At 42.6% G+C, this 13488-nt stretch overlaps 1 protein-coding gene across 1 annotated transcript; it reads left to right on the top strand.

Annotated features, from left to right (window-relative positions):
- Positions 1 to 34: 34 nt before the first annotated feature.
- Positions 35 to 13488, top strand: LOC147800269 (uncharacterized). Its single transcript, XM_087138868.1, has 11 exons — positions 35 to 394; positions 735 to 1364; positions 1676 to 1777; positions 9038 to 9172; positions 9322 to 9440; positions 9892 to 10102; positions 10897 to 10999; positions 11258 to 11361; positions 11529 to 11830; positions 11981 to 12058; positions 12163 to 13488. Exons 1-11 carry the CDS (start codon positions 37 to 39, stop codon positions 12214 to 12216), a joined length of 2196 nt encoding a protein of 731 aa, XP_086994994.1. The 5' UTR covers positions 35 to 36; the 3' UTR covers positions 12217 to 13488.

The following is a 13488-nucleotide window of genomic DNA, read 5'->3' as shown; positions in this document are numbered from 1 at the left end:
TATCATTTACAACAACCATTCTGGCATGTTACGGAGATGACAACCACAGAGATGGCAACCACTACAGGGATGCAAACCACAGAGTACACAACCACAACAGGGATGATAACCACAGAAATGGCAACCACTACAGGGATGACAACCACAGAGCAGACAACCACTACAGAGCTGACAACCACAGGACGGACAACCATTACAGGAATGACAACCACAGAGATGGCAACCACTACAGGGATGCAAACCACAGAGTACGCAACCACTACAGGGATGACCACCACAGGGCAGACAACCACTACAGGGATGACCACCACAGGGCAGACAACCACTACAGGGATGACAGCCACCACAGTGACGGCAATTACACCACTCGCCACAACAGGGATGACAACAACAGGTACAAATTTTTATTCCCATGCTTAAATGATGTTCTTGGCCAATCTTAAACATGAAGACTTTACAAGATGTTAGTGTATCAGACTTAACGTCTATCCTACACACTGGATCACTGGTCATATTTCTGTGTGTTAGGAGTTCTAATCCTAGTTGGAGAGCACGTTTGACCACAAGGGAGTACATTTATTTAATGTGCATTCATTTTTATTTTCAAAATTTAAACCTCCAAATATCCCTTGCATGCAGTTTGTACTTGATGACATAATAAGCAGTGTATAAATCATCAAGGTTTTTATGAGGTGTGAAACCTTGGCAATTAAAACTGATTTAAATTTCGCCAGAGCCGCCAACCACCACAGAAACGCCTACCACCACACAGACACCTACCACCACTGGGATACCAACCGCAACAGGCATGCCGTCCTCCACAGGGACACCACCCTCCACAGGAACACCTACCACCCCAGGGACATCACCAACCACACAAACACCTACCTCCACAGGGACACCAATCACAACAGGGATGCCATCCTCCACAGGCACACCACCCTCCACAGGAACACCTACCACCCCAGGGACATCACCAACCACACAGACACCTACCTCCACAGGGACACCAATCACAACAGGGATGCCATCCTCCACAAGAACACCTACCACCCCAGGGACATCACCAACCACACAGACACCTACCTCCACAGGGACACCAATCACAACAGGGATGCCATCCTCCACAAGAACACCTACCACCCCAGGGACATCACCAACCACACAAACACCTACCTCCACAGGGACACCAATCACAACAGGGATGCCATCCTCCACAGGCACACCACCCTCCACAGGAACACCTACCACCCCAGGGACATCACCAACCACACAGACACCTACCTCCACAGGGACACCAATCACAACAGAGACACCTACCACCAGAGGGACTTCAACTATCACAGGAATACCAAATAGCACAGGTATTGCCCGGCCAGATGAAGATCCATATTGATATTTTTCAATTTTGACAACTCCATTGCCTCTGTCTGACTACAGTACAGTGATGCTATAATGAACATGACGAGATCCACACCATTTTTTGTTGTAGCAGCTGTTAGTGTTCATTAGGTGCTGATACTGCACCTGTTCCCTTGTGTCAGCCACTTCAAACACGGTGGCAGACGAAGCTTGCCTTTTGAAGTTTTCGTATGATTTTGAGCCAGCACTTTAAAGGCTAAACATTTTAATTTAAAATAAATAACTCCAAGTTAATTTATCTTCTTCAATTTAGACTGCCCACTATCACAATCCAGCTGCACAAATGGAGGCATTTTTGATGAGGAGTATTGTGAGTGTGTTTGCCCGCTGGGTCAATCAGGAATGTATTGTCAAGGTAAAGCTTCCTTTTAGTACATGTACATGACAAATTCACTGTTGTATGGAATGCTTCTTTGAGAAGTCACAGGAATTGATAAATGTGTACACATGTTCAGGCCGAGTAAGTCTTGCCGAGATCCTGTACAGTCAGTTGCACGAAACGTCGTGTAACTTTGAACAAGCCTTGTGCCATAAATGAGCATACATTGCAGTTGCTACACGTAATGCAGTTGCTGCACGATATTATCACCATGTTACAATAGCACATGTTGTATTGCTACCTAAGTTCAATGCACGGATTGACCTTCAACAGTAGAACCACTTTCCAAGTAATGAGCCTCACTTAAGGAATGACTAGTTGAACCACAAGGCCCTTGGGGAGGAAAGCAGGGCTGGACCGGATGGGTCATGAGGCAGCCCACTGGCCTTATAAGGAAAAGTCAGTGTTCATTAATTTGACTAACCCTACCCTCAAATCCAAATGAACCAAACATATTCATGCACGCTGTATTAATATTCAAAGACTAGTAGCTAATACCTAATAAGGCAAGGAAACTTGTATGATGGATGAAAAATGGAATGTCCAGCAAATGTATAAAATCCCTATGAGTTCTGGCAATTGGGCAGAGAGCCGCACATCGAGCCAGCCGAATAAACCACATCAACTACAGTACAACTTTGTCTCAAGTCATCCTCTTGTGTCGATTCATATAACGTGTCGGGTTATATTTGGTGGAGAATCCGGGTAGCTCTCTCTACGTCAAGTCTTTCATGATCACACGATCGAAGTCCAAGCAACAGCTTTCATCAGCCATGGCATGTACAGCACATATCGAATCTATCCTCCCAAAGTTTACTGGGTATGACTCGGAGGATCCCGAGCTTTGGCTTGACCGGTACGAGAGATATGGTCTTCAAAAGACTTGGACTGCAGCACAACAAGCCAGCAATTTTCCTCTCTATCTTTCAAGTGCCGCTAGCTACTGGTATAGAGATCTCCCTGGGGAGACTAAGGCCGCCTTTGCAACACTCAAGCAGGCGTTTCTCAAAAAGTATCAGCCCCACGAAGGCATGCGATGGGTTAGACTCTCAGAGCTCGCCGACCGAAAGCAACAGACGAACGAAACGGTCGAGAAATACCTGGTGGACATAGAAAAGCTGTGCTGTCAACTGAAGAAGTCACCGGAGGAAAGGATGGAGGCCTTCATCAGAGGACTACGCCCCAACATTCGAGCATACGTCATCAAGGCTCACCCAAAGACCGTGGACGAGGCGGTGACTCAAGCGCGGATAGCGCAATCAACGTACACACAAGACGAAACACCTTCCACCGAAGTCAACTCGGCGATTAAACATTTAACAGCCCAGATAACCGCCCTGAAAGATCAGCTGACAACCATCTCTGCCACCCAGCCAACGCCCCAACAACTACCAAACGCAGGACAGAATCAGCTCCGCCCTCAGCGATCCCAAGTTTTCCTGCGCCAACACCAAGGCCGAGGACAGCAGCAAGCACAACCGACTAGGCCTCCGATGATGATGTACCCGTGCCGTGGATGTGGAGGTGAGTGTACAAGTAGGCAAACATGTCCGGCCTGGGGTATTGAATGTAACTATTGTCGTAAGTTTGGTCATTTTGCTAGAGTGTGTTTCCAACGTAACCGATCTAACCCCGTCAATGATATCCACCTGTCAAATCAATGACTAGAAAATCAGACATCTCCGGTTCCACACCTGACTAATGTTTCTGCCATGTCAGGCGGAAGCAATCTAGTTCAGGTAAAAATTGGCTCCGATAAACGATTCGCGTTACTCGATACGGGTGCGTTAATATCATGCATGACTAGAAATACATACGCGCAGTGTTTTCCTCAAGATCAGTTCCCTTTGGGCCATTCAGATGTGCCCTTAATTTCAGGTGTTGCTGGTCATGTAACTAGAGTTATGGGCAAGGTTGTTCTGCCGCTTTCTATTGGAGAGCAGAATTTTGAACATCCATTCTATATCCTGGAAACTATGAACCACGAAATCATTCTTGGTGTAGACTTCTTGAAATCGCATAAGGCCAAGATATCGTTTGAGGAAAATCATGTAGTGTTCCCCGATTCCCCTTCTATTCCATTAGTAGGTAAAGAGGCAAAGAAGGTAACTGTCCGGGCAGTGTGTAATGTATCATTGGCACCCAGAACACAGACTGTACTTCCTGTTCAATGTAGAAATGTTAAGGCCCAATACGGCATTATTGAACCTGTTCCAACCTTGTATGAGGACACACAGTTAGTTGGCGCCAAGTGTGTTGTTAAATCTGTTTGTGGTAAATCTGTATATCAGCTCATGAATCCTTCTGACAATTCTGCGCAGATAAAACGTAACCAAGTGGTTGGCTATTGGGAGCCACTCTCTGATGATATGTATATTGAAAGCTTTGAGGTCGGCGGAAAAGATACCCCTACGGTTAAGTCTAAACAAACAGATGTGACACACAAACACACTGTAACCGTGACCGAAAGTGTTGAGCACCCTGACATTGTAGAGGAACTTGCTATCACTATGGAGGATTCTGATTTAACATCAGATGAAAAGCAACAACTTATCTTATTTTTGGCTCGGAACAAGGAGGTTTTCTCGAAAGATGTAACTGATTTGGGTACCACTAATATTCATCACCACAGAATAGACACGAGTGACGCACAACCAATCCACCAACGTTTCTATCGCACTTCCCCTGTTCACAAAGCAGAAATTGACAAGCAAATCCAAGATATGCTCAACGCTGACATAATTGAACCATCAACCTCACCCTGGGCTAGCCCGGTTGTTCTTGTGAAAAAGAAGAATGGCGAATTCCGCTTTGCTATCGATTACCGTCGCCTCAATCGAGTCACAAAACCCATGTCTTTCCCTCTACCACGACCTGATGATGTATATGATACCATAGGTGAATCCCATGCTACGATATTCACTGTACTCGATCTTGCGTCAGGATTTTGGCAAATACCTCTGGATGAAGATAGCCGCGCGAAAACGGCTTTCACATCTCATAGTGGCAATTACCAGTTCAAGAAACTTCCATTTGGTCTCATGAATGCACCAGTTTCCTTCCAAATGGTTATGACCCAAGTCTTGCGTGGGCTGACTTGGAAATTTGCACTCGTGTATGTGGATGACATTATCATTTTCTCACCTGATTTTGACACACATCTGAAACACTTGCAGGCAGTCTTTGACCGGCTCCGTTGTGCAAACTTGAAATTGAAACCACAAAAATGCCACTTTGCTGCCAAACAGGTTACCTATCTTGGGCACATCATATCGAAGCAGGGGATTAAGACTGATCCCGCCAAAACATCAGCGGTTACTACTTTCCCTATTCCTAAAGACCCATCAGAAGTTCGTTCGTTTCTAGGACTCTGTAACTACTATCGTAGGTTTGTGAAAGGTTATGCCAACATAGCCGCACCCCTTAACAGACTCCTACAGAAAGACGTATCATTTGTATGGACGGCAGATTGTGATCGTGCTTTTCACCAGCTGAAACAAGCACTTATCTCCCCACCAGTTCTCGGCTATCCCAATTTTGATCGTGAGTTCATTCTCGCTACTGATGCTAGTGGCTTTGCAATCAGTTACATCCTCTCTCAAACCGACGACAACGGTAAGGAGATTGTGATTCAGTACGGTGGGAGAGCACTCACAAAAGCTGAACAAAAGTGGTCTATAACTGAAAGGGAGGGGCTCGCTGTTGTCGAAGGTATTCAGTTTTATCGGGTGTATCTAGCTAACAGACGTTTCCGTGTCCATACAGATCACGTTTCTCTGCAGTGGCTCAGATCTATACACAATGCAATGGGTCGATTAGGCCGCTGGTCTATCGTGCTGCAGGGGTATGATTTTGAAATTGTTCACAAATCTGGCACATCCCATGGTAATGCCGATGCCCTTTCCCGTCGACAATATTCCATCAGCGCCTCTCAAGTTCAAACCCCTAAGGCAGATTCACTCCCGGTAGACACTGTGCATCAGATCCACACGCTCAGTCAATCACGGAAGGAGGAAACATACGAATACAAATTGACGTACGCTGCTATGTCGGAGAAGGAAACCGTATGTTCTATCGATAACCCAGACAGTTTGATGGACCCATCCATTGATATCAAAGCTCGCCAGCGACGTGATATTTCCCTACGTCAGTACATTGAGTATTTAGAGGATGGTAGTTTGCCGCCCGATGCTCATGTTGCTCGACGAATAGTCGCTGAAGTTCAGGATTATGTCGTACAGGACGGTGTATTGTTTCATTACCATTATCCCAGGGGCAAAGGTCACAGAGTTGATAGACAAATCAAACAGTTAGTCGTTCCTCAATGCTTACACCATGACGTACTCCTTGCATATCACGACTCAGTCCTGGGAGGACACCAGGGAATCGATCGCACATACAACAGTATTCGCCAGAAATATTTTTGGCCCCGAATGTTTTCTCAGATTGGAGCCTATGTTAAGTCATGTACAACCTGCCAACGCATAAAGGTTAACCATCATGCTCAGCGCGCGCCCCTCCGACCACTGCCTGTAGGGGAGGTATTCTCCAGGGTACACATTGACATACTTGGCCCTTTGAAGCCATCTCCTGATGGGTACAAGTACATTCTTTTGATTGTCGACTCGTTCTCAAAATGGTGCGAAGCTTTCCCCCTCAAGACGCAGGATGCCGAGGAAGTAGCCAAAATACTCTACAATGAAATAATATGCCGATACGGTGCTCCTTCCTCCCTCCTCTCTGACAGAGGAACGCAGTTCATGTCTAAACTTATCAAGCAGTTGTGCAACATTTTTCAGATCACCAAAGTTCAGACCAGTAGCTACCATCCACAAACGAATGCAACGTGTGAGCGCATGAACAGTTTCATTTGGCAGTCCCTTCGCGCTTATTGCAAGCCAGACCAATCAAACTGGGTGGAGTTACTTCCCAGTGTCATGTTCGCTTATCGAAGCACACCAGCCACTGAATCCACACAACTTAGCCCGTTCATGATTCTATTTGGTCGTGAATGTCATCTGCCGATTGATACCGCATTGCTACCCCAAGCGCAGGCCGGTGCCCGGTCAAATCCTACACTTGAGCGTATCATGCAAAACCTCGACACCGCGCGCAAAATTGCCGCGGAAAACACGAAAATGTCACAAGCAAAATACAAAGCCCAGTTTGACAAGAAATCTAAAACCCCAGCTTATCAAGAAGGACAAAAAGTATGGTTGTACTGTTCGAAACGTCAAGTTGGCTTATCGCCCAAAATGTGCCATAAGTGGCTAGGTCCCTACTATATCTGCGAGGCTCGAGACAACTTCACCTACAAACTTCGCAAGTGCAGCGATAACAAACTTATGTTGTCCCCAGTCCACGCGAATCGGCTGAAGCAATACCATGATCCTCAGGACAGACCAGTTCACATTCCTGATGGCTTAAACGGCCACACTGAGCTGGGTGCTGAGGAGTTTGAGGGCAATGACACTTTAAGTGACCTTGCGCAGGACCCACCTAATTCTACACCCACTCAGTCTGACATCGCACACGAATCATACCTCCCACCCGTTGTCTTGGGCAGTCCCACACAACCCTCTGGCGATACACCAGCAGCCGTTATCGTTCATAGTCTCAGACGCTCTGCCATTATTGACGGCAAGCGTCATTATCAGGTAAAGTGGAAAGGGTACGACAAAACAACTTGGGAACCCGAAGAAAATATTCCTGCCGAATTGATCCAAGACTTCCACATACGAAAAACCAAACGATCTAAGGCACAGTATCGCAGAAGATGAACGTAATTGTATTCGGGCCTCAGTACTTGTAGTTGATAGTCTAGCTTTTTGATAACGTCCTAATATGAATTTTCACCGTAGTTATGTAATGTACCTTCTAATCTTTAATAGCTATTTGTTCATTCTTCTTAAGTATTTGTCAGTTTGTTACCTTCTTTGCTTCGTACTATATGCCGGCCATGGACATGATTGCAGTGCCTGTACACTCATTCTCTTATATTTCTGTGGTTTCATGAAGTTATCTATTGTTTTTATTTCTCGACTTTTGTTAATGTATTATTATTATTACTAATTTTTGTTTGCTTAGGGTCACCAGTACGTTTTATCACTGCTTTTCTTTTTTTTTTTTACATGTTGTTTCTGTTCCTTATTAAGTCGGGAGACTTAAGCTTCGAGGGGAGGGCACATATCACCATGTTACAATAGCACATGTTGTATTGCTACCTAAGTTTAATGCACGGATTGACCTTCAACAGTAGAACCACTTTCCAAGTAATGAGCCTCACTTAAGGAATGACTAGTTGAACCACAAGGCCCTTGGGGAGGAAAGCAGGGCTGGACCGGATGGGTCATGAGGCAGCCCACTGGCCTTATAAGGAAAAGTCAGTGTTCATTAATTTGACTAACCCTACCCTCAAATCCAAATGAACCAAACATATTCATGCACGCTGTATTAATATTCAAAGACTAGTAGCTAATACCTAATAAGGCAAGGAAACTTGTATGATGGATGAAAAATGGAATGTCCAGCAAATGTATAAAATCCCTATGAGTTCTGGCAATTGGGCAGAGAGCCGCACATCGAGCCAGCCGAATAAACCACATCAACTACAGTACAACTTTGTCTCAAGTCATCCTCTTGTGTCGATTCATATAACCTGTCGGGTTATAATATGCACAATATTCGATCACTATCAAATTTCTTGGAAGGGATGGTAACGGCTTTACAGCGGCTGTTCCTTCACAGTCATCAAATAGTCGTTGAAGTACTCCCCGACCATTCTGAACAAGTTTTTCTTTTCCTCGCCAAAACTGGACAATTCTGGAAGTTCTCTCGCAGCCAAACAAGTTTTTCATTACATTCTAAACAAAGCTGTACCTGTCTCATATAATAAGACTCGTTTTTTTTAGCACGGATGAGCCTTAGCTTAGCACAATGAGTATGTCAAATCATTTATTTTTACTATGTTCTGCGCAACTTCTACCAACTAAATTTCGTTGTGTAGGTTAAACCATTATTTTTGGGCAAGTTGTGCATTTATGCAGTGCGTAAGTTTAGCGAAATTGCTTTAAGTTTGTTGTGCAACATACCTAGTAATATGTGGCATAAGTGATGTTACGCCCACGTGTAAAGGTTCGTGAAATTAAAATGTTTTAGACTTGATTAAAAACAGGAGAAAGAAGATGACTGCTGGCAGTTCTGCTTCAGGTGACTAGTATTGCTTTTTGTCTACAGATGAGAATGTGTGTTTGAATGGGGACCAGTGCTTAGATGACTCGACAGGACGTTACTGTGTACCAGCCAACAGCAATTTCTCATGCCAGTGTCGTGTACATGATGGCTTTTTCATGAATTCAACTACTTGTGAAGGTAAAGAATAGAGTGTAAATTTTGACATTTGGTTTCATAATATAGTCAGACCTTTAATTTGATTTTTGTTTGAAGGTTACAAAGGTGCCTGTTTGTTCTCCCAAGAAAAGATCATCCAGTTTTTTCAGTTTTCTGATTTTATCTTCCAGACCAACGTGAAAATTCGCTAGTAATAGAAATTACAGTATTGGATGAGACGTACAGGTTGGTGTATACAAATCCATGGGCTTCTGCATTCAGAGCAAAAATGACCACCTTTGAACGGCTGGTAAGTTTCTGTTTTTCTGTGTGCAGAGAAAAATATTGTTGGGGGCATGTTTAATTTGTTTATTTTTGCATGAACATGATTAATTAAAGCTGGCAGTTTGTCACTGATAAATGATATTATAGCCTTAGATTACATCCATAGTAAACATACTTAAAAAGAAATGTTTTCCTTTGAAAGATATACAGTACTAGCAAATCATCAAGGCAAGTAGATTTTATAATACCGAGTATATTTATAGGTTTAGTGTTATAAAGCCAAACCAGCTATATGATGTGGGGCCTGATATCACAGCCTTGGACCTTCATTATCATTATGTCGTACCTTCATATTTTTGCATTGTGTTGCTATAAATCAGATTTACTAAGATTGCTTGTTTACCCGAAGTGTTTTAGTAGTTGTAGAATTAAAACTACTTTGATGGCTACTTCAGATTCCTATTTTCTTCGTGCAGGTCTTGATGCGACTGAGGGAAGACCCATCCACTAGTGATGTGCTATCTGTAAATGGCTTCCGCATTCAAAATGGCAGTCTAGTTGTTTCTATGGTGTTGCTATACCCAGATTCTCCTCCACAAAGTGACGTGAGGAGAGTTTTAACTACTGACCAACTAACTGATGGAACTGTGACAGTTCGCCTCAGTCCTTCAGCAATAGAAGTCTCTGGTAAGTCTCATAGCAATAATTTCTCATAGTGTTCCACGCCCAAACACCAATTAACTGATGGAAGACTGCTATCAATCAACTTTATAAGCAACGCTTCAACTGATTTGTCATTAACCAAATTCATTGAATTCTGTTAGATTTCTAAATGTCCAATTTCTGATAACAAACTGCTTATTTCACTACAGAAACGGAGCCATTTGTTTGGACTTAGCAACATTCATAAATACATTGGACAGTCTGCCTATGCAACAACTTATATCCTGACTGTGTATTAACATTTGATAATGCCTGCTAAGAAGTGATAATGCCCGCTGCGTGAATCACGCGCTGGTACCACGTTACAAGACAGTATTTTATCGATTATGATCGGTCAAGTGCATGTGGCTTGCCAAGCACGTGCGAAGTGGACAATTTGCACAAGGAATATTCCATAAAATGGACAGTGATGTTCCGGAAAATGAAAGTAAATTACCAGAACAAAATCGCAGGAAATCCATCATATGTAGAGACTTCTTTTAATTCCGCTTAAGAGGCATATAATTATGTAGGTCTTGAGCTAACGTCTAACGTTTAAGACCGGCTCAGGGGACAGCTGATATTGCTCTCACCGTGGCTCGGGCATTAGTCACATCCATTCTCCTGAACCTGTCTTAAATGCATGATAAATACAGGCCAAGCACATAAAAAAATCTTCTGACAGTGTTATCAGATTCTTTGTTAATTGTAAATGGGTCATTTCAGAAGATTATAATTCTAAAAGAAGAAATAAAGTTTTATTCATATTTCATTTCAAGGCATAAGTACAACTCAAAATTGTCCACCAGACTATTGCGGGATTGGTGCAACATCATGCATTAGGTCTGGATACTACCCGGGTATGTTCAACTATACCTGCAGGTAATAGAAACTGTTTTAAAATAAAGAAAGACTACAAAATCCAAAAGATTCAATAACCTGCAACCCTACTTCGACAAAGTTGGCATTTAGGTGTTCTAAGCCTCAACCACCCTCAATATTGCATTTCCCTTCCTCCTGCCAGCTGCTTTCAAGTAATAATTGGAGTCACGGCTGTATCATACATCCTGAAAATGCCAACCTGCTACAAAAAATTACTGTTTGTTTGACTGAGCTATAGCATGTTTTTTTTTCTGAAAGCTGTGGGACATCCTTCACGGGTGAACGTTGTGACCAAGTAATTTCACTACCCACTGATGTTCCATCAGAGACAACAGAAACAGCAACAAAACCACCACCAACTGGTAAGGAAATTTTAGATTGCATTAACGATAATGTGTACATGATTGAAAATGATACCTTGTCAAACGTCAGTTAAATGTTGATGACCAGGATATGGTAGTAATATACCTGGTCATACTTAAATGCCATTCACTAAATTTTACTTTCTTCCATCTTCTTTTTATTACAGATAATCTGTCGACCTTAGAAATCATTCTCATCATTGTAGCCAGTATTTTCTTACTGCTTGCAGTAGGAGGCCTGCTTCTGTGTTTCTGTTTGGTAACACGACATCGTTATGAAGCAGGTCGTCACTACTCCACACAAAGCTGGAGAAAGTCTGGCATTCCAAGAATCAATTATGGCTTGTCTGAATACAATGATGATATTTACTATCACGATGGTGGGTACGAGATGTCTAACTTCGGGGATGAAGAGATCAGAATGAAGCGTCTAAAGAACGTCATGAGTCACTCACCTTACTTACAGCAGGTAATATTACAGTAATACTTGATTCGTAGGGATAGATTATGCTGCTTTCTATTCTGGGCAAACCAGAACAGACTGGACAACGGCAGATAACTGATAGAAAGATGTTTTCATCATAAAATGAGAAGGAAACTTTTCCTCTTTCAATTACAGGGTTTGCATGGCCGACACGATTTCGTTAGACCTTTTGTAGTTACTGGAGACGAGGATTATTACTATGATAACCAAAGGGTGAGTAAAGATATCTTGTTGAGCAACAAGGAAAATAAAACGTTATCCAATCATCTCAAGAAACTTAAAGAGATTTCTTTTTCTTATTTTTTTGTGTTACACAGGATGAAGAAAGTATGGTGGGTCATATCGTTTACAATCCAATCGTCCATCGGTAAACTTTATTACTGACAACTTCAGCATCCGATGATGGATTGAATATGGGTTCATTCAAGGTTTAGATACAGACAGCTCATGCATTAAATGTATGCATCCGAGTTTATTCAACTTTAAAATATGCATGTCTACACAAAATACAACTCATGAATGACGAGGGATTTTGTATTTCTATAAAGTAGATCTTGTGATCTGTTTTTGTACATATTGTATTTTACAGCTATAGGCCTAGTGGAACGCTGCTATAACGAACATGATGTGTTTACACAAACGCTCGGTACAGTGGTTGTGAACGCACACAAAAGGATTTTTGGCCAAAATATTCACGCAAAAAAGTAAACAAAGAGTAAATTTCTGTATTTGGAAAAATTACTTAATTTATTTTCGTGTGTCACCTTTCGGGTAGTCCCCACTAGACTAGCATACATGCACTAACGACACTGACCGCGCCACGTTGGCTGTACTTCCATCCTGAGCTGAGTGCGATATTCCTCATAGTTATGTTATTATCATCAGTTCTGAATATGTGCCTTTTATTTGAAACAAATTTCAGCTAAAATTATTTGCAATGTGAAGATGCCTGTGCAACCTTTTGTTTAGACACATTAGCTAATGGAAGGGAGATCCCGGCCGTAGCTTTGCCAAACAAATCCAGGTTAATCCTCGAACCAAATCATTATTTAATCCTTCTAGGTTTGAATGTCGTGGTAGAAATTTACGAAATAATAGAAGTATTACAACTGTTCGGTCAAAACAAATCGATTTAAAAGTAATTCCATTCCTTTCTACATCATTTGGAATCCATATATCCTGGAGTGGTTTTACTGTGCCAATTATTTAGTTTCTGATGTGTTGTATATGTGGTGTATGTAAGTATCATTTGTGATTTAAATGATAAATGAATGTAATTATTCTTATTGTAGGGATCTGGGAATTCCCCATTTAATTTAGCGAATTGTGTGATCTTTGAACCTTGTGCACGTCTTCAAGGCGTGATTGGCCCACGTGGGTGCACAGAATGTACATGTACAGTACAAGTTTTTTCTGTAAGTCTTGCCTGTCGGCCGGAAGTGGCCTACAATGTGATACTTTTTGGCGGCACTGAAGTTGGGCGAGTTTCCAAGGTTTTTGGGGGAAGAGCGGGATGTGCTGAGTGAGACGACTGGGTGGATGGACGTTGTTATGGCTCGGCCGGGAATCACATAGATTAGCACCGGTTTAATTATCCAAGCAGTTGTGATTATAATAGAAATCCAGTCCGCTTGAACACCCAA

Source organism: Acanthaster planci, linkage group LG01, assembly GCF_054643075.1.
Source record: "Acanthaster planci isolate LZ-2023a linkage group LG01, COTS_SCS, whole genome shotgun sequence".
Classification (NCBI taxonomy): domain Eukaryota; kingdom Metazoa; phylum Echinodermata; class Asteroidea; order Valvatida; family Acanthasteridae; genus Acanthaster; species Acanthaster planci.
This window is presented reverse-complemented; position numbering and strand designations above follow the sequence as displayed.

Bases quoted from the DNA above. Each gene is read 5' to 3' on its own strand.
- LOC147800269 (XM_087138868.1), top strand. From the start codon at position 37: ATGACAACCACAGAGATGGCAACCACTACAGGGATGCAAACCACAGAG. The intron at 9,173-9,321 runs GTAAAGAATAGA...TTTATCTTCCAG, and splicing joins GAATTCAACTACTTGTGAAG to ACCAACGTGAAAATTCGCTA. The intron at 11,000-11,257 runs GTAATAGAAACT...TTTTTCTGAAAG, and splicing joins ATGTTCAACTATACCTGCAG to CTGTGGGACATCCTTCACGG.